The 24,863-nt window shown below is 41.6% G+C and overlaps 1 protein-coding gene across 1 annotated transcript in view; it reads right to left on the bottom strand.

Moving 5' to 3' along the window:
- Positions 1–6,740: 6,740 nt before the first annotated feature.
- The window catches only part of ttyh3a (tweety family member 3a), a 123,967-nt gene continuing 105,844 nt past the window's right edge, over positions 6,741–24,863 (bottom strand). Inside the window, exons 12-14 of the mRNA XM_063012518.1 lie at positions 22,957–23,130; positions 16,525–16,600; positions 6,741–11,003 (exon numbers count right to left, since the gene is read on the bottom strand). Of these exons, the coding sequence (XP_062868588.1) occupies positions 10,929–11,003; positions 16,525–16,600; positions 22,957–23,130 (325 nt within the window). The 3' untranslated portion in view covers positions 6,741–10,928. The remainder of the gene's footprint in view (positions 11,004–16,524; positions 16,601–22,956; positions 23,131–24,863) is intronic.

The raw sequence follows: 24,863 nt of genomic DNA, 5'->3' as shown, positions 1-24,863 counted from the left end.
AACAGCTTCATTCCACAAGCCATCAGACTCCTCAACTCAAGTCTGAACTGATGGACTCGGACACACACACACATATACAGTATATATACTCATACAAACACACTCACACATGCACACACACAGAAACATACACTAATACTAAATCATACACACACTACAAACACACACACACACACACATGCACAAAAACACACACAGTCACATACACTAACACTAAATCATACTCCCACTACAAACAAGCACTCACACGCACAGAAACACATAAATAAACAAACACGCAGACACATACACTAACACTAAATCATACGCACACTACAAACACAAAAACTAACACTCATTTACATTTTCAGCATTTAGCAGACGCTTTTATCCAAAGCGACTTACACAATGAGCTGAACACGATGAGCAATTGAGGGTTAAGGGCCTTGCTCAGGGACCCAACAGTGGCAACTTGGTGGTGGCGGGGCTTGAACCAGCAACCTTCTGTTTACTAGTCCAGTACCTTAACCACTGAGCTACCACTGGCCCACACTCAGCCACTGATTGTGCAAGTTCTCCTACTTAGAAAGATGAGAGAGGTCTGTAATTTTCATCATAGGTACACTTCAACTATGAGAGACAACATGAGGAAAAAAAAATCCAGGAAATCACATTGAAGGATTTTTAAAGAATTTATTTGTAAATTATGGTGGAAAATAAGTATTTGGTCAATAACAAACAAGCAAGATTTCTGGCTCTCACAGACCTGTAACTTCTTCTTTAAGAAGCTCTTCTGTCCTCCACTCGTTACCTGTATTAATGGCTGTTTGACCTCGTTATCTGTATAAAAGACACCTGTCCACAGCCTCAAACAGTCAGACTCCAAACTCAACCATGGCCAAGTCCAAAGAGCTGTCGAAAGACACCAGGAAGAAAATTGTAGACCTGCACCAGGCTGGGAAGAGTAAATCTACAACAGGCAAGCAGGTTGGTGTGAATAAATCAACTGTAGGAGCAATTGTAAGAAAATGGAAGACATACAAGACCATTGATAATCTTCCTTGGGGTCAAGATCTCATCCTGTGGGGTCAAAATGATCATGAGAACGGTGAGCAAAAATCCCAGAACTACACAGAGGGACCTGATGAATGACCTGCAGAGAGCTGTGACCAAAGTAACAAAGGCTACCATCAGTAACACACTACGCCGAGAGGGACTCAAATCCTGCAGTGCCATTTGTGTCCCCCTGCTTAAGCCAGTACATGTCCAGGCCTGTCTGAAGTTTGCCAGAGAGCATATGGATGATCCAGAAGAGGATTGGGAGAATATCATGTGGTCAGATGAAACCAAAATGGAACTTTTTGGTAAAAACTCAACTCGTCGTGTTTGGAGGAAGAAGAAGAACCCAAGAACACCATACCTACTGTGAAGCATGGGGGTGGAAACATCATGCTTTGGGGCTGTTTTTCTGCAAAGGGGACAGGACGACTGATCCGTGTTAAGGGAAGAATGAACGGGGCCATGTATCGTGAGATTTTAAGCCAAAACCTCCTTCCATCAGTGAGAGCATTGAAGATGGAACGTGGCTGGGTCTTCCAGCATGACAATGATCCCAAACACACCGCTCGGGCAACGAAGGAGTGGCTCTGTAAAAAGCATTTCAAGGTCCTGGAGTGGCCTAGCCAGTCTCCAGGCCTCAACCCCATAGAAAATTTGTGGAGTCCGTGTTGCCCAGCGACAGCCCCAAAACATCACTGCTCTAGAGGAGATCTGCATGGAGGAATGAGCCAAAATACCAGCTACAGTGTGTGCAAACCTGGTGAAGACTTACAGGAAACGTTTGACCTCTGTCATTGCCAACAAAGGTTATGTTACAAAGTACTGAGTTGAACTTTTGTTATTGACCAAATACTTATTTTCCACCATAATTTACAAATAAATTCTTTAAAAATCCTACAACGTTATTTCCTGGATTTTTTTTTTTCTCATTTTGTCTCTCATAGTTGAAGTGTACCTATGATGAAAATTACAGACCTCTCTCATCTTTCTAAGTAGGAGAACCTGCACAATCAGTGGCTGACTAAATACTTTTTGGCCCCACTGTAACTCTGTATTGTAGTGCTTGACAAAGGTTTGCCAAAGTAATCCCTCACCCATGTAGAAATATCAGTTATTGTTCAGTGGCAGTTCTTGTTGCAGTGCCAGATGAGGGATTGAAGATCACGGGTGTTCAGCTTAAGCTTGCGTTTTTGGCATTTACACACTGAAATTCCCCCGTTTCCTTGAATGGTTTTTATTGATATTATGCACTGTAGAGGGAGAAATATGCAAATCCCTTCCAAACTTTCTTTGATGTACATTGTTTTTAAACATTTCAATTATTTTCTAAATCCTCTGTCCATCTTTGCTCATCAAAGACTCAGCCTTTCCTGGATGCTGCTTTTGTACCAAACCATGATTACAATCACCTGTTGACATCACCTGTTTGGAATCACATTATTTAGTTTTTTTCACCTCATTACTAGCCCTAAATTGCCCCTGTCGCAACTTTTTTTTAGAATGTGTTGCAGGCCTGAAATGCAGGAATGAAGGTATATTAACAAATGAAATGAAGTTGAGCAAACAAAACATGAAATATCTTGGGTTCAAACTGTCTGCAATCAAATAAAAGTCAAAGAAATTTTTATTTTATTAGCATTTTCCATACTGTCCCAAGTTTTTCTGATTTGGGGATGTACTTGCATATAGTTGAAATGACAATAAAGCCTCTCGTGAACTTTTGAGTTTGTAATCTGTAAACAAAGACTAATATCATCATACAATGTCTTCAACCTTGAAATTTCTTGCCTTTGTCCAGTCTAAGCAGAGGCTTTGCCCAAAAACTTCGTCTACAAGCTTGTCGAGGGACCACAGTGGTTTATTTATGTTCACTAGTCAGTGCATGTGCCATTTTAAATGCTAGAATACTGTCCCCTAGTGTTCTACATGAATAACTGCCGTCCAGTCGGCCATTTTTCCAAAAAGGCTCATTCAGGTTTACAGAGAAGCATCAGTCATACCAAAACAAAAGCTAACGTGATCATTTCCAGAACAGGTTGTCTGTCTTATTTTGAGTGTTTAATGGAGAACATGTAGTAAATGTTTCTCGTTCCTGTGGGGAGTCTTTGAAAATAAAACCACAGGAAATTTTGGATTACAAAATAAAAACCCACATCCCAGTGGTAAATTGGCTAAGCTAGTACTTTTATCCCCTCAATAAGCAATGGTTTTGTATCCAAATGTAAGACGAGCTACTTTAACAATAATTATAACTAGTTTTCAATGGGACATCAGGGTATCAATAGAACAATTTTGTTTCAAGGGATATGTAGTTTGGGGTAAGGGAATGATATTTAGCATAGAGTCAAAGCAAATGGTTAAATTTTAGAAAGAGAATGAAGATTTTTACACCTGAAAAGTAAATGGATGCACTATACATCAATCAGCCATAACATTAAAACCACCTCCTTGTTTCTACGCTCACTGTCAATTTTATCAGCTCCACTCACCATATAGAAGCACTTTCTATATTATCTGCATACTTTTTTTAGCCAGCTTTCACCCTGTTTTTCAATGGTCAGGACCCCCACAGGACCACCACAGAGTAGGTATTATTTAGGTGGTGGATCATTCTCAGCACTGCAGTGACAATGACATGGTGGTGGTGTTGAGTGGATCAGACACAGCAGACACTCCTAACCTAGTTGGTCCACCTTGTAGATGTAAAGACAGAGACAGTCGCTCATCTATTGCTGCTGTTTGAGTTGTCTAGACCTTCATCAGTGGTCACAGGACGCTGCCCACGGGGTGCTTGGGCTGGATATTTTTAGTTGGGGGACTACTCTCAGTCCATTTTACATTTACATTTTCTGCATTTAGCAGATGCTCTTATCCAGAGCGACTTACAGAAGTGCTTCCATAGTAAACATTTCATTTCTCAGTTTTAGTAAACAACAGTCACAGAACACGAATCTGCTGAAACCTGTTAGAACCAAAGTGGTTTTTTTTTTTTGTAATTAATGAAATGGAAAAAAAAATGTTAGTAAATAGGTATAGGTCAGCTTAAGTGTTTAGTAAAGAGGTGGTTTTTAATCGTTTTTTAAAGACAGCAAGAGACTCAGATGTTCGGACAGACAGAGGAAGTTCATTCCACCACTTGGGTGCTAGAACAGAGAAGAGCCTTGATGCTTGTCTTCCTTTAGTCCTGGGTGGAGGCTCAAGTCGAGCGGGACTAGTGGCTCGGAGGTTGCGTGGTACAGAGAGGGGTTTGATTAGACCACGAAGGTAGCTTGGGGCTGGTCCATTTTTGGCTTTGTAGGCGAGCATCAGTGTTTTAAACTGAATGCGTGCAGCTACAGGAAGCCAGTGAAGAGAACGCAGCAGTGGGGTGATGTGGCAGTGTTTGGGCTGGTTAAAAACCAGACGGGCAGCTGCATTTTGAATGAGCTGCAAGGGTTTAATAGTGGACATGGGAGCTCCTGCCAGGAGGGAGTTGCAGTAGTCCAACCGTGAGATTACAAGTGATTGGACCAGAATCTGGGTAGCTTCCCTGGAGAGAAATGGTCAAATCTTCCTGATGTTGTACAGGAGGAACCGGCACGATCTTGTCATGTGGGCTATGTAAGGAGAGAAGGTCAGCTGGTTATCCAGGACAATACCAAGGCTTCTTACCTTATCAGATGGTCTGATCTGGGAGTCATCAAGAGAAATGAGAAGGTCCTGGGTTGGAGACTGATCTCCAGGAATGAGCAACATCTCTGTCTTGCTGGGATTAAGTTTCAGATGATGAGCGGACATCCATTGTGAGATATCTCGCAGACATGCTGAGATGCGAGCTGAGACTTGTGTGTCTGAAGGAGGAAATGACAGAACAAGCTGAGTGTCATCTGCATAGGAGTGGTAGGAGAAGCCATGGGAGGCTATGACCTTACCCAGAGAGCGGGTGTAGATAGAGAAAAGAAGTGGGCCAAGTACAGAGCCCTGAGGAACACCGGTTAAGAGAGTGCATGGGGGAGTTATGGATCCCCTCCATGACACTTGGTAGGAGCGCCCTTCCAGGTAGGAGGCCATCCATTGCCATGCTGAACCTGTTACTCCAAGGTTGGAGAGAGTGGACAGGAGAATGCTGTGATTCACTCTGTCGAAGGCTGCAGAGAGGTCAAGAAGAATGAGGACCGATGACAGTTTGGCTGCTTAGGCTGCATGAAGCTTCTCAGTAACAGCTACAAGTGCTGTTTCCGTAGAATGCGCTGCCTTGAAGCCAGACTGGTATGGATCGTGGAGGTCATTCTGAGTAAGAAAGGCAGATAGTTGGTTATAGACAGCACGTTCAAGAATTTTGGATAGAAAAGAGAGGAGTGAGACAGGTCTGTAGTTGTTAATGTCTGTAGTGTCTAGTGTAGGTTTCTTAAGAAGGGGAATGACCTGAGCCTTCTTAAAAGCAGTAGAGACAACACCTGATGTCAGGGAGTTGTTGATGATGGGTGTGATGAAGGGGATCAGGTCCTGTGAGATGTCTTTAAGGATGGTGGATGGTATAGGGTCGAGTGTGCATGTGGTGGGATTGCTGGATGAGAGGAGCTGTGTAACCTCATCCATGGTGAGTGGGGTGAAGCTGGTGAGTGTGTTGGTGGGTTGAGGGTCAGTTGAAAGTGGGTCAGTCGGAGAGAAGGATTGATTGATTTTGTCAATCTTGTCCTGAAAGAATGTTGCAAAGTCAGTAGCAGTGAGGGAGGCAGATGGGGGAGGAGGAGGAGGGTTCAGAAGAGAGGAAAAGATAGCATGAAGCAGCAGATTGTTCAAGCTTGGCTTTGTAAAAAGATGTTTTTGCAGCAGTCACGTTGGATGAGAACCTGGACAGCAGATCGTGGTAAGAGTGGAGATCAACACCGAGCTTAGCAGTCCAGCAGTGACTACCAGTCCAGTGGTGTTTAAAAACTCCATCAGCACTGCTGTGTCTTATCCACTCATGCCAGCACAACACACACTAACACACCACCATCATGTCAGTGTCACTGCAGTGCAGAATGATCCACCACCCAAATAATAGTGTAGTGGTCCTGGGAAAGTCCTGGCCATTGAAGAACAGCATGAAAGGGGGCTAACAAAGCATGCAGAGACAGATAAACTACAGTCAGTAATTGTAGAACTACAAAGTGCTTCTATATGGTAAGTGGAGCTGATAAAATGGACAGTGAGTAAAAACAAGGTGGTGGTTTTAATGTTATGCCTAATCGGTGTATGTAACAGAGTTGTTTCAGTCATTCGATTGCTTACCTCATTTTTTTAATTTACTTGTTGTTTGCACAACTTATGCATTATCTCTAGCTGCTGCTTTATCTTGATTACGGTATTGGTGGACATGTAGCCTTGACTGGAAACAATAGGCACAAGGCAGAAACATATTCTTGACAGGGTGCCAAACAATTGCAGGAAAGCACCAACTTACTACATCATTTACTCACACCTAGGAGTAATTTTGAGTAGTCAACCATAACACCTAGAGGAAATCCATGCAGACACCTGGAGAAAATGTCATACTCCTGAAATACCAGAGGTGAGAATCGGTGTAAACCAAAATACAGTCAGTCTATTTACAAAACTAGTCAAGAGTAATTGAGCTGTAACAACCCCACTATAGACTTACACAATCTATTTTACTGCATACACAAATGTGAAGGCACTGTAACAGGGATTTTGGAAAATGAAAGAGACTCAATTGATCAGTTCGTGTTACTTTAATCTGAAAACACTGAGTTCAAGCTCAATAAAAGCACAGGTTTAACATTTACAGTATTTTAGTAAATGCAAAATAATAATAATGAAAGAAAAAAAATGTAAAAGAAATCCTAGTGACATTTTATGAATGAAACAATATGCTGAAATACCAAACTAAGTTATTTACATGAGACAAAAGATTATTTTGTGCTAACTAATAATCTTAAAATATGCCACAATGAATACATTTGGGGGAACAAAAGATCAAAGTAGAAACTGAATGTGAAAGTCTGCACTATGGTATTGCAAATTTCAATGGAAGCTATTTTCTTCATATTGTATTGTAATCATATATACTTTATATACACTGATCTAGCATTATGATATTAAAGAATGCTGATGTAAAAAAATTAAAACATACGGCATCACATGGTCAACAAATAAATGGTCACATAGAAAAAAAAAGGACATCTTAAAATGTCAGGCTCATGTTCACAGGTGGGTCGTTTGGTCACTCGGACTTTGCCGAGCTGTGAATGTACAAAAAGGCCCATTTAAAAGATGTGAAAACATTTAAAAGGTACGAGCAAGGTTAAAAGTCGTGGTACGGTTGTTGGCACGGTCGAGGAACCTCGCCTCCTTATTGATTGCAATATTTCACCATTTAATCATTTAAAAACCGTCATGTAAGCATCAGTAGCACACGAGTACACTTCACACTCCACACTGAAAGGTCTCCATGCCTTAGAGAAGTGAACGAACTGAGCAGGCACAGTCCAGAAAGCTAAAGATGTTCAGCTATGAGCTAAATGACAAGTAAACCCAAGTTCATTCCGTTAAGTAATCCCTTTTTGATTGTTCCTTTTAGTCCTTAAAAAACACACACAGGAGCTTCAACACTGTCCTTAAGTCCCAAGCTTGTCCATGCATGCCTGTTTCCAGAAAGCAAATGTACATGAAACAGTTCAGCGAAATTGACATTTTTGAAGTTGAACTTGGTCTCTTGAAGTGGTTTTGTTTGGTCCGCACCATTGCGCATGATCTTTCACCATCAGAGATTTAGCCTACATGATCGAGAGCGATCCAGAGAGCAGACGGGCAATGGTGGATCAGGCAGCATCTGTTTGTGAGTATATGCATGTGTAAAGGTTTCCATATTATTTATTTTCCTTAAACAAGAGGTGCTCATGACAGAGTTCTGTGGTTCTGGCTTGATAAAGCATTTCCAGGTCAGTTTTGGTCCTGATGGTTGGAAGGGCGCGCAAATACGAGCAAAAATGCCAGTGCTTGATCATGCTAGAAGAAGTCACTCTACATCTTTTAGGCCTTGGTGAGTTGTACTGAGTTAAGTCAGTCTTCCCTTTTTTTTTTTTAAGTTCTTCAGAGTTCTTACTGCTTCATAGGTGAAGAAAAAATTTTATCTGACCAGCAATGTTTGTGCACAGCAGTACATCCAGTACATAGTTCAGGTACAGTACATAGTTCTCAAGTACACAATTTAATGACAACCCCCATGTGGAGGGAAATCAGCTGCAAGCATGCAAGACGTAATAGATACCCAGTAATATGGCATTTTCGATAGCAGAAACATGTAAGACCAAAGAAATAAGTGGTTTCCAGAGACTCCACAGACAGAGCATTATGATAAATGTCATTTCTACCTAAGATGAGAAGCAGGCATAGGCATATCTTAGACCCATTGACTGTGATATGCCAAGAATTAAGCTAAATCAGTGTCCACACATCCTTTAGATGGCAGTTTTCTGGCATGTTCCTTAGCTTTACATGTTCTTGTCTGCAAAGCTGACATATTTATGTATTGTAAATAGTCCAGAATTGGTACAAGAGTCTTGGTTTCATTTTAACCACAGCAGGGACCTTTAAGTGGTTATAGATGATCTGTATAAACATAGGTCAAGCTCACACTTGGCTTCCCAAAACCGTGTATCTTTTTATTCAACACTACCTAACCTAACCCTGCATTCACACCGGCAGCAACATTATGAGGCCAGATTTTAAAATGAGGACTGTCTGAAGCTGGGGAAATGAATTGACTGGCCAATGGTGAGAGAAAAGTACATCCAGCCAAAAGTGTTTTGTCTGGATAGAGGTTTTGCCTACAGCCACTATGGTGACGTAACCAATTAGCTAAATATCCATGCAGCTCATAAAACAAACAAATAAACAACTTGCCGATCTTAAACACATGAGGTGTCTGAATAGGCTACAAAATAAAATCTGAATACTGTGAAGTATGCAGTTTTTATTATGCAAACCACATGGTTGTTGGCTAATAATGCTGCAGAATAACTATATATGAATAATAGTCAGTCATAGTACAGGAGGTGGGATGTGTCTAAATATTAGTAGAAAAATTACACTCAATTTTAATCTTTGGCACATTTATTGGATTTACCATTATGACACAATTAAAAAATGTATGTGCTCTGCCAATGGGTGCCACTATGATGTGAATGTTATATATGTCTAACTGGTATGCAAGAACCACCAGCCAATTGTATAGGTGAGAAAATGACATTAATAATCTCTTCCAGTGCAAAACAAAGCAAAAACTAAAAAGTGAAAAACAGTGGTACTACTTGACTACACAATAAAAGAGTGAAGCTAAGTGGCCAGCAGTCAACTTACATCAAAAACTACCACACAATGTGACAAAGGTGCTGGACATCATTCATTTTAAATGAGCGAGCAAAACCAATTTGCCAGCTGGTGAAGGAGACAGATATCCCAAAAATGACTGTGGTTGTGTCAAAAAAACAGTTTTAAATTCAAAAGACGACCAATAGACCAAAAGATCAATAATTGTCCTGTGACATTGTAAAAAAATCTTACTTATGTCCACTCAGCTTATGAATAATTAAAAAACAGCCAACCATATCCCAGGGTGTATAGGTCTAAACTGTGATCATCAATGTTACAATGTAGTAAATATGGTTTGAAATTCAGCCTGTGTAAACATTGACACAAATATTTAATTAAGATGTAATTGCTTGATAGTGACCTTGTGTAGCATTATGGTAAGAGCCAGCTGCTGGTAACAGCAGTGCCTGAGTTCAGGGGGTTTGAATCCCTGGCTGTGGGCTCAAAAATACAGAAGGCACATGGTGTTATGTGAACCTAGCCATTGGGGGGACACATATGAGCGCACCTTTAGTGTCGGTCCCAAGCCCGGATATATAGGAGAGTCATGTCAGGAAGGGCTGGAATCCGCAGTGGCAACCACTAAATACTGCAGCAGCCAAAAGGAACTATTTAATGTTTCCAATATTTTAACTGTTTAGCAATGGTTGTAAAGCTAACTGACCATTTGTACACTCGAGTAGGGAACACCCACTAACCAACAAAGTTTTGTCTGAGGCAAAATATCGCCGCCGGTATAAATGCAGGCTACGAGAGTGAAGAATGGACATCTATAAACTATAAACTATAGTGAAACCCAAACTGGTTAAGCCTGGCTATTGCTACTTCCTTCATTTCCACAGACATAATGGCAGTATTCTTCAGATTTTAAGAAAGCTAGCACCACTAAATCAGTGAATCTGAAACAGACTAATCATTTACCCTATTGCAAATGCCACACTCTTTCAGAAGCCTAAAGGCATCAGGATACCTGCTGCTGAAATCATATTACATGTTACCAATCCAGCTAATCAGAGTAGATTTTACTTTGATGTGATGATCAAAACCTGTCAGTAAACCCTATATACAGAGTCACATTATAGAAGTCATGCAGGAATCTGATTTGAGGCTGATTGCCCCGCCCGGTTTGTACTTCTGGGGCTCCAGGCTCTTCTGGTGAAAGCACCACAACAAAGCAACAGCAGCACAGACTAACAAACACAGAGAAGTGTACAAAACACACACAGACACACAACACACACACACACACAGAATAGAAGTAAGCCACCAGTTGGGACTGTGGCCAGGCATGTGTAAACAGGGGGCTTCTAGCCTGGCGAGTGGGTTTCCGCGATGTTCTTTTGTTAATTAGACTTGGCGAGAACACATCAAAGAGCCATCCAACCTTCTCGTCTGTGGTTGAATGTTTGGGTCTGGAGACTGGAGTCTGTTTGGGCCGTGGGAACAGTGGCACATGGGCGAGTAAGTGACAATGTGTGTGTGTATGTGTGTGTGTGTGGGAGAGAATGAGCTGGGATCTTGAAAGAGCTTCTTTATTGTGCTGCAGTGCTGCTGTTGGGCTCGGGTCGGGCATTGGCCAGGTACTTGGCCCTCATGCTGGATGTGTACTGCAGAGACACAACAAAGTTTATTAAATAAGTATGTGGAAATAGTGAGAAGACATGAGTTTCACATAACACAAAGAGTCAGCTTTCAAGTTATACTATTAAAAATGAAATGAGTTATTCATATATAAACAAACTTTTTCAATATACACAGATCAGGCATAACATTACGACCACCTTCCTAATATTGTGTTGGTCCCCCTTTTGCTGCCAAAAAGCCCTGACCCGTTGGGGCATGGCTTTCACTAGACCCCTGAAAGTGTGCTGTGGTATCTGTCACCAAGATGTTAGCAGCAGATCCTTTAACTCCTCTTAGTTGTGAGGTGGGGCCTCCATGGATCAGACTTGTTTGTCCAGCACATCCCACAGATGCTCGATTGGATTGAGATCTGGGGAATTTGGAGGCCAAGTCAACTCCCCAAACTCGTTGTGCTCCTCAAACCATTCCTGAACCATTTTTGCTTTGTGGCAAAGCACATAATCTTGCTGAGAGAGGCCACAGCCATCAGGGAATAAATGAAAGGGTGTACATGGTCTGCAACAATGCTTAGGTAGCTGGTACGTGTCAAAGTAACATCCACATGGATGGCAGGACCCAAGATTTCCCAGCAGAACATTGCCCAAAGCATCACACTGCCTCCGCCGGCTTGTTTTCTTCCCCAGTGCATCCTGGTGTCATGTGTTCCCCAGGTAAGTGACACACACGCACCCGGCCATCCACGTGATGTAAAAGAAAATGTGATTCATCAGACCAGGCCACCTTCTTCCATTGCTCCGTGGTCCAGTTCCGATGCTCACGTGCCACTGTTGGCACTTTCGGCGGTGGACAGGGGTCAGCATGGGCACCCTGACTGGTCTGCGGCTATGCAGCTCCATACGCAACAAACTGCGATGCACTGTGTATTCTGACACCTTTCTATCAGAACCAGCATTAACTTCTTCAGCAATCTGAGCCACAGTAGCTCGTCTTGTTGGATCGGATCACACGGGCCAGCCTTCGCTCCCCATGTGCATTAATGAGCCTTGGTCACCCATGACCCTGTCGCCCAGTTTACCACTGTTCCTTCCTTAGACCACTTTTAATAGATACTGACCACTGCAGACCGGGAACACCCCACAAGAGCTGCAGTTTTGGAGATGCTCTGACCCAGTCGTCTAGCCATCACAATTTGGCCCTTGTCAAACTCACTCAAATCCTTACGCTTGTCCATTTTTCCTGCTTCTAACACATCAACTTTGAGGATAAAATGTTCACTTGCTGCCTAAGATATCCCACCCACTAACAGGTGCCGTGATGAAGAGATAATCAGTGTTATTCACTTCACCTGTCAGTGGTCATAATGTTATGTCTAGTCGGTGTGTCAATATAATTTGAATATAAAATGATAAAAACAAATTCCAATAGGCTTTCAATAGCATGGAAAAAATCTATGAGCTAAAACATGCCTTTAAAAGAAGGAAAACCTTTACACGGAAGCCTTATAGAAGACAGCATTTTAGGGTCACATCACTCTAATGCTTACAAACACTCATGGCAGAAAAAGCCTTTTTTAGTTAACCACAATATATTTCTTGTTATTTTTTTTCTCTGCATTAAACACCTAAGCTTGGACTGACATTAAAAATGTATACAAAATGTCTGTAAGGTTACTATCGCAATCTGGGTAGTTGCAGACACAAATTACAAAAAGCTAAAATAAAAAGCTATTAAGGGAAGTATTAGTCATTTTTGTGAATGTAAAAATGACAAAATAATATTTCTGCTGTAGTGCTGCGTCATGATTTGCTTTTAATGGAGAACAAGACAAATGAGGTTGGGTTTCTGTTTACAGACCCGTTATGATCTGGTGCATGCAACCATCTGAATAATTACAAACTGAGCTTTGCAAAGTTCAGTTGAGTCGATTAAGTCCTACATTTGTTTTATGTACTTGATAGAAGACATTTATGACTTGAAATGACAAAGTAATACTTTCATAAAAATTATTGTTTGAGGATGTCATTATTATTGACCTTTAATGACACTTGCAGAAACTTGTGTTCATTACCACCCCATATAAACAGTAATAGCACAAAAAGGCAAATTTACTTCCTTCCAATCCCATGTTCCCTTTCTTTGACCTGGAGCTACAGCACTCATGACATTTTCTAACTGAGATACTGCAAGATCTGTACAGCAAACCAGCTCTGAAAGTTGTGTGTGTGACCCCAGCACACTCCTAACTCAGCCTGACAGACTGTCCCTAGCAGTCATGAGATACAGTTTGGCTTCCTAACCCACAGCATGACCTTTTTACTGTGACATAATGTACAGTATATATACTATGTACAGGGCAGGAATCCTACAGGGGAGTTTCAGTACCCTATTAGGTATAGGTTTAACTATGCATATATTAATACAGATTTTACTTATACACCGATCAGCCATAACATTAAAACCACCTCCTTGTTTCTACACTCACTGTCCATTTTATCAGCTCCACTTACCATATAGAAGCACTTTGTAGTTCTACTATTACTGACTGTAGTCCATCTGTTTCTCTGCATGCTTTGTTAGCACCCTTTCATGCTGTTCTTCAATGGTCAGGACTCTCCCAGGACCACTACAGAGCAGGTATTATTTGGGTGTTTGATCATTCTCAGCACTGCTGACATGGTGGTGGTGTGTTAGTCTGTGTTGTGCGTTGTCCTGTGTTGTCCACTGATGAAGGTCTAGAAGATGACCAACTCAAACAGCAGCCATAGATGAGCGATCGTCTCTGACTTTACATCTACAAGGTGGACCAACTAGGTACGAGTGTCTAATAGCGTGGACAATGAGTGGGCACGGTATTTAAACCGTATATTTAACTCTTATCCATTCATACCAGCACAACACATACCAACACACCACCACCATGTCAGTATCACTGCAGTGCTGAGAATGATCCACCACCAAAATAATACCTGCTCTGTGGTGGTCCTGTGGGGGTCCTGACCACTGAAAAACAGGGTGAAAGCAGGCTAAAAAAGTTTGTAGAGAAACAGATGGACTACAGTCAGTAATTGTAGAACTACAAAGTGCTTCTATATGGTAAGTGGAGCTGATAAAATGGAGAGTGAGTGTAGAAACAAGGGGGTGGTTTTAATGTTATGGTTGATCAGTTCTTTACATACTAGTTCTCTGCTAAACTGATGTGGTTTGGCTAAAACCTCTGAAATCAATATTAAAAAGTGTGTTCACATACTAATGGCCTTACAGCGTACTTTTATTAGCTCCGTTCACTTTGTCAGAGTGATGTACTATGTGGTAACATTGCAATTAATTGTAATATCTAAGCAAATTGCTAATCAAAGAGTGCTGTCAGTGCAGTAAACGAACATATATCGCAATCAGCCACAACATTAAAACCACTGACAGCAAGTGAACAGTAAGTTAAAAAAAATGGGCAAGTGTAAGTATCTGAGCAACTTCAATGAGGGCCAGATTGTGAATGCTAGACGAATGGGTCAAAAATTTTTAAAAACGGCAGAGCTTGTAGGGGGTTCCTGGCATGCAGAGGCTAGTACCTAGTAAAGGTGGTCCAAGGAGGGGCAACTGATAACAGAGAAGAGCTACAGCAGCACAAATTGGTAGAAAGGTTCATGCTGGCTCCGAACACACAGTGCTGTGTAGCCGCAGACCAGTCAAAGCACATGCTGATCCAAAAGAGCCAACAATGACCATATAACGATGGGAGAAGCTGGCATGGTCTAATGATTCTGATGATTCATGTTTTCTTTTACATCATAGGGACAGCTGAGCACTTGTTAATTATTTACCTGGGAAAGAGATGGCACAGAGATGCACTATGGGAAAAAGACAAGCCAGTGGAGGCAGTATGATCACCATGGGTACTGGCATTTAGATGGATGTTACCTTTGACACTGTTGCTGTCCCATTACACTCATTTATAGTGGACTATTTTAGCAAGATAAGAAACCCTGCAGCCGCTCAGGTGGCGCAGCGGTAAAAAGACATGCTGCAACCAGAGCTGGATTCTGAGTACATCGTTTCGAATCCAGCTCTGCCTCCCCGGTTCGAGGCTGGGCGGCTGTATGAGCAACGATTGGCCGGTTGGTCAGTTGGGGGGTGGGAAAGAACCGGATGTGGGTCTCTCTCTGTCAGAATGCGATTATGACCTCTGCTGGCTGATTAGAGGCGCCTGCACAAGAGATGAGGAAGGAGTGCCCTTAGGGTGTGTCTCTCCGCATGAAACGCTAGGTGGCGCCACACTCATCAATGTGTGGGTGGCAAAAATGCATCCGGCTGCTGCTCATGTTTCGGAGGGTTAGCTTCGATCTCCTCTGTCAGGGCAGGGTTCGGCATAGACAGAGAGGAAGCACGATGCAAATTGAACAGTTGGATGCCCTAAAGGGGGAGAAAAAGAAAAAAAAAAAAAAAGAAAGAAACCCTGCAACACTTCAAATTGTTTAGGAATGGTTTGAGGAACAGATCCCCATATCTCAATCCAAATGAACATCCTAGACAAACAAGTGTGATTCACTGAGGGATTAAAGAATCTGCTGCTAACATCTTGGTGCCAGATATACCACACAACACCTTCAGAGGTCTTGATGAGTCAATGCCTTGACTGGTCAGAACTGTTTTGGCAGCAGAAGACTAATCTACACAATCTTTTGCTCAATAATGCACACACTATATGGACGATTTTGCCACATCCATTGCTAACAAGTAAGTCGGTAAGTCGGCATTCCAAATCAACAGGATTGGTCACAGGATTTCCGGCGTATACAACCATATACGCTCATGTTCCTTATAAGATGGCAAAGTATTTTCTTATAACCTGCACACATCCTCCCATATAGTTTAAATCATTATAGATTACCTATAATACGTAGTACAGTTTAAATGCCATGTAAGTAGTTATACATTTACACAGGAAAGAGATAGCATTGTCTGTATGAGGACGGGGGCAAGAAGGTCATGGGTTTGATCCCCAGATGAGGCAGTCCGGGTCCTTTCTGTGCGGAGTTTGCATGTTCTCCCAGTGTCTGCGTGGGTTTCCTCCGGGAGCTCCGGTTTCCTCGCACAGTCCAAAAACATGCAGTCAAGGTTAATTGGAGACACTGAATTGCCCTGTAAGTGAATGTGTGTGTGTGTGTGTGTCTGCCCTGCGATGGACTGGCGCCCCGTCCAGGGTGTTACTGTGTGCCTTGCGTGGAGAAACTCTAGTGGTCTGCACAAAGCCCTCACTTCAAAACAAATTAATATCTTTGGGAAAAACTGAAACGTTGACTGTTTCAGCCCTTCTCATCCAACATTAGTGTTTGACATTACAAACGTGATTTTTTGACAGAATTGGCTCAAATATTTGAATGGGCACATTTAAAAAAACATAGAAAGTTTTACCAGAAGTTTGAAGGCTTATAAAAATGCTAAAAATATATTTATCCCTGCAACTTTACTACTAGTGACTACATTGTGCAGTGAGTGTGTGTTTGTGTGCGTGATTACTCAGTGCTAGGTGAAACCGACACTTACAGATGGGGGAGGTGACTCTCTTCCGATTAGAGGAGTGTTCTCACAGCGGGGATTCTGAAAGTTTGCATTCTGCGTCCTGTATAAGAAAACGGACAAAGCCACACACATGAACACACGCATGCACACACAGCTCAAAAATACTTCAGAAATACTTAAAATCATGGTTTTGGTGACACCAAAAGTGATTCCTCCAAAGCAATACTATATTAACTGTGCCCCACCCTAGACTCACCAGGTATGAAGATGCTTTTGAGTTGGATTTTCTTGTTAAGTACAATTTGTCTTGCCTTTTATTTGTACCTTGGATGTAATTTCAGCAACAAATTATAACGTAATATGCAGACATACAAAGGACTTGTTAAATTAATTAAGAGACAAACTTAAAGCCTGTTTTATTTTAAAACTAAAATAGATGCCTAAAGAGAAAAACTGACATCAGCTGTAAGTCCCTGCTTTTCTCATCTTAACCATATGTAAACACAGCTAGTCGTTCATTAGTGATGGTCAGTCATAATAAGCAAGTCAGCAATTGGTCCCTTTCAATTGCACGATACCCTACACTACAATAAGGTATGCATAGAAATCCTGAACTTTTTGTGCCATACCTAATGTGCTATCGTCCCTTTCTATACTCATGGCAGTAGGAGAAGTTTACTGAAAGTTAAGCTGTCCCAGCATTCTCCACCAGATGATGAAAGCAAATACGCCACTGTAACTAATGCCAAGTTCACACTACAGGACTTTCCAAGTCGTCAGGTCGCTGTACAGTTCACACTACACAACTGGATCTCTTGTAATTGGGAGTCTTTCAAGTCAGTGTGTATTTCACACTACATGACTGATCGGCGATAGGGGGTTTCACACTACACGATCTATCACCAACTTGAATCGCAGACGAGCTTCACTGGTCTCCCAAACTACGTTTTGTCATGAAAACAAACACGAGAAGTGACGAGGGGTTTAATGATACCATGTCCAAAAATGCACGTCAACAAGTAGCGAGCGATCAAAGTTTGTGCAGCGTAAAAACAAAGAGGAAAAATAAATGAATCTGAGTGAATTTGGCTACACGAACAGCTTGGATTGTTCTACAGTGAGTTGGAGGTTAATAAATATTTTTGCAATGCAACGTTTGTGTTATGTTTTGTAGCGAACGATCAGGACAGAAATACTGTAAAACTTGTGTGTGTGCCGATGTATTCTGATATAAACTATATTATGCCCCTGTCCCACCTTTTTACAACGTACACCGTATCTTGCGTTCTCATTGGATGTTCGACACCTCACTCATTGCCAGTCGGGCAACTCAGATTCAGATATCTGACATGCTAGAAATCTTGCCTCGGTCGATCACTCGGCGAGCCATTTGGATCAAGTAGTTGTTGTTGAGTGGTAATTAGCGATTGAGAGCCGAGTTTCGATCGCCAAGCGAACGGCAAGTTGCTCTCGAGCCGGCAAATCTAGCACCGACCAGTTGGTGAGCGAAAATCAGGGCAAAAATCGTGTAGTGTGAACTAGGCAGTAACAATAGCAGTTACAACAACAGGACGATTTTTTGCTGAGGTTGATGTGGTGTTTGTAGCCCTGTTTGAGATTTCTCCCGACACCACTTTAATAGAAGGTAATTGGGTTTTAAATATGGCATTTGTCTTGTAATTGACCAATTAACAGTCTGCAATGTTTCTCGCTCCACCCATACAGCCGACTTCGGTAGGCTTGTTCCCTGGTTAAGTAAAGTAAGTAAATGTATTAAAAGTGTGTAGGTACAGTACACATGCTACAGGGTACTGTGTAGTGGAAAAGGACCAAAGGAAATGATTAGTCACTGTAAAGCTTTTGTACCTTATATTACTTATAAAACTTAAATAAATTTTATTTAAGTTTCTTTTTCATTTCAATTTTTAATTTTTTGTATTTTTATATTTTATATTCTACACTTTTAGATTTTAAAACAATATTTTTTGTATCAATATTTTTTTTTCTTTGTCTATTTTGTAGCTAATGTGGCCGAGCAGTCACTACAGCATTGCACTGCCAGTTGTACTGTGTATGACTATGTATGTGACAAATAAACCATGATTTGATTTGATTTCTTGCTCTTTTTGAGTACAAGTTTTCACTAGTATGGTGGAGTATGCATCTTTGCCAAGGATGATTTTTAACAAGTGAGGTTCACATGAGACCAGACTCAACTTTTGGAAGCCAAAAATTTAACCTTGTAACTTCAATATAAGGCAACACATTTTACATATTGTAATGAGTGGGTGGCACGGTGGCTAAGTGGGTAGCACAGTTGCCTCACAGCAAGAAGGTCCTGGGTTCGATCCCCAGGCGGGGTGGTCCGGATCCTTTCTGTGTGGAGTTTGCATGTTCTCCCTGTGTCTGCGTGGGTTTCCTCCGGGAGCTCCAGTTTCCTCCCACAGTCCAAAAACTTGCAGTCAGGTTAATTGGAGATAATGAATTGCCCTATAGGTGAATGGGTGTGTCCGTGTGTGTGTCTGCCCTGCAATGGACTGGCGCCCCATCCAGAGTGTTACTGGGTGCCCCCCACCCCCCAACCATAATTGTATAAGCAGTTAAGAAAGTGAGTGAGATTGTAATGCGAGCAACACTTTTGAGGACCTGCAGACACCATACCATGGAAAGCTTATCAGAAACAAGCACTGATGTGTTTTTAAAACTGCTAACTCTCAAATAAGATGATAGATATTATGACAGAGTATTTACACCACCACTGGTAGTGTACTTTTTTATGGACTATCTAGTACACTTCTATGATGTTTGGGACCCAGTCAAACTTGCTTTTCTGGTGTATTTAAGCACTTCTGACACTCATGATTAGAATATGACAAACATCATAACAGTGAATCTGGGTTTCCCTGTATTCTTTTTTCTTTGTTGGGCTGTGGGTGCGGTGGAGGGCAATGGGAAGCTGTGAAGTGTGAAATTGTGGCAGGGTTTAGTGCTTTGCAGTTGATGCGGACAGAGTTTGTTGGAGTTTTACACACTTTGGTTACATTCATGACAGAACAGTTAGTTACAGGTTACACAAGATTCATCAGTTCAGGTTCAATGGCAAACACCATCACAGACAATTCTGTATCTCCGATGTCTTTGGACTGTGGGAGGAAACCGAAGCTCGCAAAGGAAACCCATGCAGACACAGGGAGAACATGCAGAAAGGACCCATACAGCTCAACCTGGGAATCGAACCCAGGACCTTCTTACTGATGCACCTTGCTGTCCATGAGGATATACAGGGGTTGGACAAAATAACTGAAACACCTGTCATTTTAGTGTGGGAGGTTTCATGGCTAAATTGGACCAGTCTGGTGGCCAATCTTCATTAATTGCACATTGCACCAGTAAGAGCAGAGTGTGAAGGTTCAATTAGCAGGATAAGAGCACAGTTTTGCTCAAAATATTGCAATGCACACAACATTATGGGTGACATACCAGAGTTCAAAAAAGGACAAATTATTGGTGCACGTCTTGCTGGCGCATCTGTGACCAAGACAGCAAGTCTTTGTGATGTATCAAGAGCCACGGTATCCAGGGTAATGTCAGCATACCACCAAGAAGGACAAACCACATCCAACAGGATTAACTGTGGACGCAAGAGGAAGCTGTCTGAAAGGGATGTTCGGGTGCTAACCCGGATTGTATCCAAAAAACATAAAACCACGGCTGCCCAAATCACGGCAGAATTAAATGTGCACCTCAACTCTCCTGTTTCCACCAGAACTGTCCGTCGGGAGCTCCACAGGGTCAATATACACGGCCGGGCTGCTATAGCCAAACCTTTGGTCACTCGTGCCAATGCCAAACGTCGGTTTCAATGGTGCAAGGAGTGCAAATCTTGGGCTGTGGACAATGTGAAACATGTATTGTTCTCTGATGAGTCCACCTTTACTGTTTTCCCCACATCCGGGAGAGTTACGGTGTGGAGAAGCCCCAAAGAAGCGTACCACCCAGACTGTTGCATGCCCAGAGTGAAGCATGGGGGTGGATCAGTGATGGTTTGGGCTGCCATATCATGGCATTCCCTTTGCTAGATGGGCGCGTCACTGCCAAGGACTACCGAACCATTCTGGAGGACCATGTGCATCCAATGGTTCAAACATTGTATCCTGAAGGCGGTGCCGTGTATCAGGATGACAATGCACAAATACACACAGCAAGACTGGTGAAAGATTGGTTTGATGAACATGAAAGTGAAGTTGAACATCTCCCATGGCCTGCACAGTCACCAGATCTAAATATTATTGAGCCACTTTGGGGTGTTTTGGAGAAGCGAGTCAGGAAACGTTTTCCTCCACCAGCATCACGTAGTGACCTGGCCACTATCCTGCAAGAAGAATGGCTTAAAATCCCTCTGACCACTGTGCAGGACTTGTATATGTAATTTCCAAGACGAATTGACGCTGTATTGGCCGCAAAAGGAGGCCCTACACCATACTAATAAATTATTGTGGTCTAAAACCAGGTGTTTCAGTTATTTTGTCCAACCCCTGTAGCTGATATAACAATAACACATTTTTTTAACTAATTGATCAAATTTCAAAAATCAATTGCTCATCATCTGTAGGCAGCTGTATGCTGTGCAGTTAACAGAGACGTAAATGTCTAACCAGTGTCTGCAAGTTGGCGCGCACACACTCTTTTATTCACAACACACTATACACACATCCTGCAAATCCACACATTACCATAAATAAAAGCTTTAAGCTTATTTATGGAGGTTAAATGAGAGCACTTAAGTGGCCTGCCACAAATGAATAACAGCGATGAAAAGTATGTAAGCATCTAACTAAAAGCTTGCTGAGCATCCTATTCCAAAACCACAAACAATATAAACATGAATAGGAAGGCCTGGCTTGCAGTTGTTAAACAACAAACTAGTCAAACTGTCGTTGTGTTGAACACAGAGGCACAGTGTTACTTAGGGTGACCAAACGTCCGTATTTCCCGGGACATGTCCGTATTTCACGTCCTGTCCCGGGCGTCCCGGGTTTTTTTTTAAAAAGTGAGGAAATGTCCTGGTTTTTAAATTACCTTCATTGGATCATTGGATCATTAAATTTACAGGCACTAGGGCACTGCGCACGGCGCTGCGTGTGACGTAATCCCTGAGCCGCGTCAGTGAGGGCAGCCCTGTTCTTAATCAGAATGTAGACAGCGTGACTGTCAGTACGCAAGCAACATGCCGAAGCGCAAGTGTATGTTTACCGACGATTTACAAAAGAGTTTTTGTTGGTATTTTTGTATTTTTGCTAATACACAAGAGGTATTTTTTTGTTAATTGGCTAATTTGTTAATTTATTTTTTCCAATAGCTGATTGTTAATTAGTTCATTTTTTCCAATAGCCTACAGAACAGACAATATTTCGTTCATTACTGAGGGTAACTGAGTATCATGTGTTATTTGGAGTTGAGAGTTATTGTTAACTTTTGTTGTTAAGTGAGGGATGTTTAGATGAGACATTATTTCTTTCATTGTGCTATTCATTCATTACAGGAAATGTTAACTTAAGCATTTTGAATAAATGCATTTTGAATAAAATTATCATCTTGAGTTTTTGTTGTTGACTTTTACTGAAAAGCATTGGTGGTGTAAGGGGGGCAACCACAAACTACTGACACGGTGTTGGGCATCCAAGACTCATTGATGCCAAAGAACAGTGAAGGCTATTGTCTGGTACAGACCAACAACAACCCACTGTGGCTCAAATTGTAGACAGTTTTAATGCCAGTGCTGGGGAAATACCCTCTTGTGTATGTGGCTGTGTAGTCACAGGCCTATGAGGGGCATGCAGACATCCAAACTGGACAGTGGAGCAATATTAGGTCACCTTCTTCTAAAAAAATGTGGGGGCCAGGCATGTGCGTCATTTACACAGGAAAGAGATGCACTGGGACGATCCACCTGCTGTTAACATCCTGGTTCCACATACAATAAGATGCCTTCAGAGGTCATGTGAAGTCCATGTCTTGGCAGGTCAGAGTTGTTCTGACAGAATTGTCAGAATGTTTTGGGTCATTAGTGTATGCACACTGTGTGTGTTAGACACAGCTGGAGAAAGGCAGCTGCTGCAAGCAAGTAGGATCTGTTCAGTGGGCAATCAGTACAATCAAAGGGGCCTAAAACTAAGCCAAAATGACAAATGGTGTGGTTGAAGAGAACTGCTTCTTTATTAAGACTATAAACTAGCAGTTTAGTAAGCGACGAGTGATGATATACAGTTGCAAATAAATCTGTGACTGCAACTGTAAGCTTTGCACAAGGATAGGATCAAATAACCATTCATCCACACAAACAGTTTTCGAATGTGGCTCACTTCCAAATTCCTTCAGCAGCTGAGCTGTGTTCCAATAACACACTGTGGAGGGGAAATGTGTGTAAAATAAATCTTGTGTGTGTACATCACTCACATGTACTCTGTAACAGGAGCATTGCTGACTGTATGTGCTGCTGCAGGAATGCTGGTCTCGCTGCCATAGCTGCTGCCACAGCTGTACAGACTGGGCATATGCACCCGGTACAGGTTATCATGGTTCTGTCGTCCTCCAGTAGCAGCCGAGTCCTCCTCGTTGTCTTCATCAGGTCTGCATAGACAACACAAACATGAGTACACGCTCCAAAGAATGCAGCAGTTGGTTTTTAAAACTTGCCTATAAAACATGGACTTATTATACATGGACACAAACCTGAATCTGGTTTATACTGTAGTTTGCTTACATCTCACTTTGACGATAAAATATCACGGACAAAGAACCTCTCTCATAAACTGTGACTTCTGAGAAGGTCGCTGGAGACGTCACGTGACCAGCTTTTAAAGAGGTCTGCAGCTAATACAGCACCAACTGGCATTTCTAGGCCAAAGTAAAAAGCTGTTGTGCTTTCTGTTTCATTTCTGTTGCTTTTGCTGACCAAGGGTAACAGACTTAATTCAAGGATACAGCTAACAATCCAGAGCAAGTAAGACATGACCCCTAAGAGAAACCAAGCTTTTTCTGCTGAGTCATTTTTATGCATCAAATATTGAAACCAGTAATAATTTACTGTGATTTTTACTTTTATATTTATAGCATTCAGTAGACACTTTTAACCAAAGCGACTTGCAATTGTGACCAAATACAATTTAAGAAAAATCAATGGACTTTGGTACATAAAACTATTATTTATCTAGTAATAAGACTGGGCAAATTTATTTAAAAATAATGAATATTCTACTGTATTCTGGTTTCTTTTTTAGGTGGGCATTAAGGTAGTAATAAGAAGGTTGCTGGTTCAAGCCAAACCACTGTCAGGTAACCCTCAATTGACTGAACTGTAAACAGACACAATTGTAAGTCCCTTTGGGTAAAAGCTAAGCTAAGATAAGATAATCCTTTATTAGTCAAACAGTGGGGAAATTCACAGTGTTGCAGGAGCGAAGGGATAGCAAGGCACTCAGAACAAAAAATGGACAAATGAACAGTACAATGTATAACAATATAGACAATAATAAAAGTCAATAAGTCAATAATAAAAGTCAAAAACTTCTGAAAAATATTTACAAATAATTGCACATGAACTCTAAAAATTGCACATGGGAAAATGAAAAAATGTTGCACATTGTTATGCGCCATTGAAAAAAAAACTATACTTCCTGCAAGTGTGTATAGTTTCAAGTGTGTGTGTACATGATCTGCCGGGGGCAGTGCTGGTTGTAGAGTCTACCAGCAGCAGAAAGGAAGGACCTGCAATACCGCTCCTTCACACATTTGGGGTGAAGCAGCCTGTCACTGAAGAAGCTGCCCAGTGCTGCCAGAGTCTCATGCATGGGGCGGGAGTCATTCTCCAGCACGGATGCCAGCTTGGCTAACATTCCTTCTGTCTCCCACCACCTGCACTGGGTCTAAAGGGCTTCCCAGGACAGAGCCGGCCCTCTTAATGAGTTTGTTCAGTCTCTTCTTGTCTGCTGTAGAGATGCTGCTGCCCCAGCATAGCACTCCATGAAAGATAGCTGATGCCACCACTGTATCGAAGAAAGCATCTACCAAATGCCATAAATGTAAATCTAGTATTTAAAGATTTTATATGCAATATGCAGAGGCAAAATTTATGGCAAATACTTAATAAAATAAAAAAAATAAAACACAGTTCATGTTACTTCAAAGAAACAATTTAAGAACATAGGTACAAGTGGTGATCAAAATAATAGAATTGCTACTTAATTTAGATAACAAACTCAAAAAATGCAGCAAATTTTAAAAATGTATTAACTTGCCCCCAATAATCAGATATATGAAACTACAATTGTAATTGTAACTCATCAACAAGCAATAATTAAATT

Source organism: Trichomycterus rosablanca, chromosome 2 (genome assembly GCF_030014385.1).
Source record: "Trichomycterus rosablanca isolate fTriRos1 chromosome 2, fTriRos1.hap1, whole genome shotgun sequence".
Taxonomy (NCBI): Eukaryota; Metazoa; Chordata; class Actinopteri; order Siluriformes; family Trichomycteridae; genus Trichomycterus; species Trichomycterus rosablanca.
Note: the sequence above shows the minus strand (reverse complement) of the source record. Positions and strands in the feature narration are given on the sequence as shown.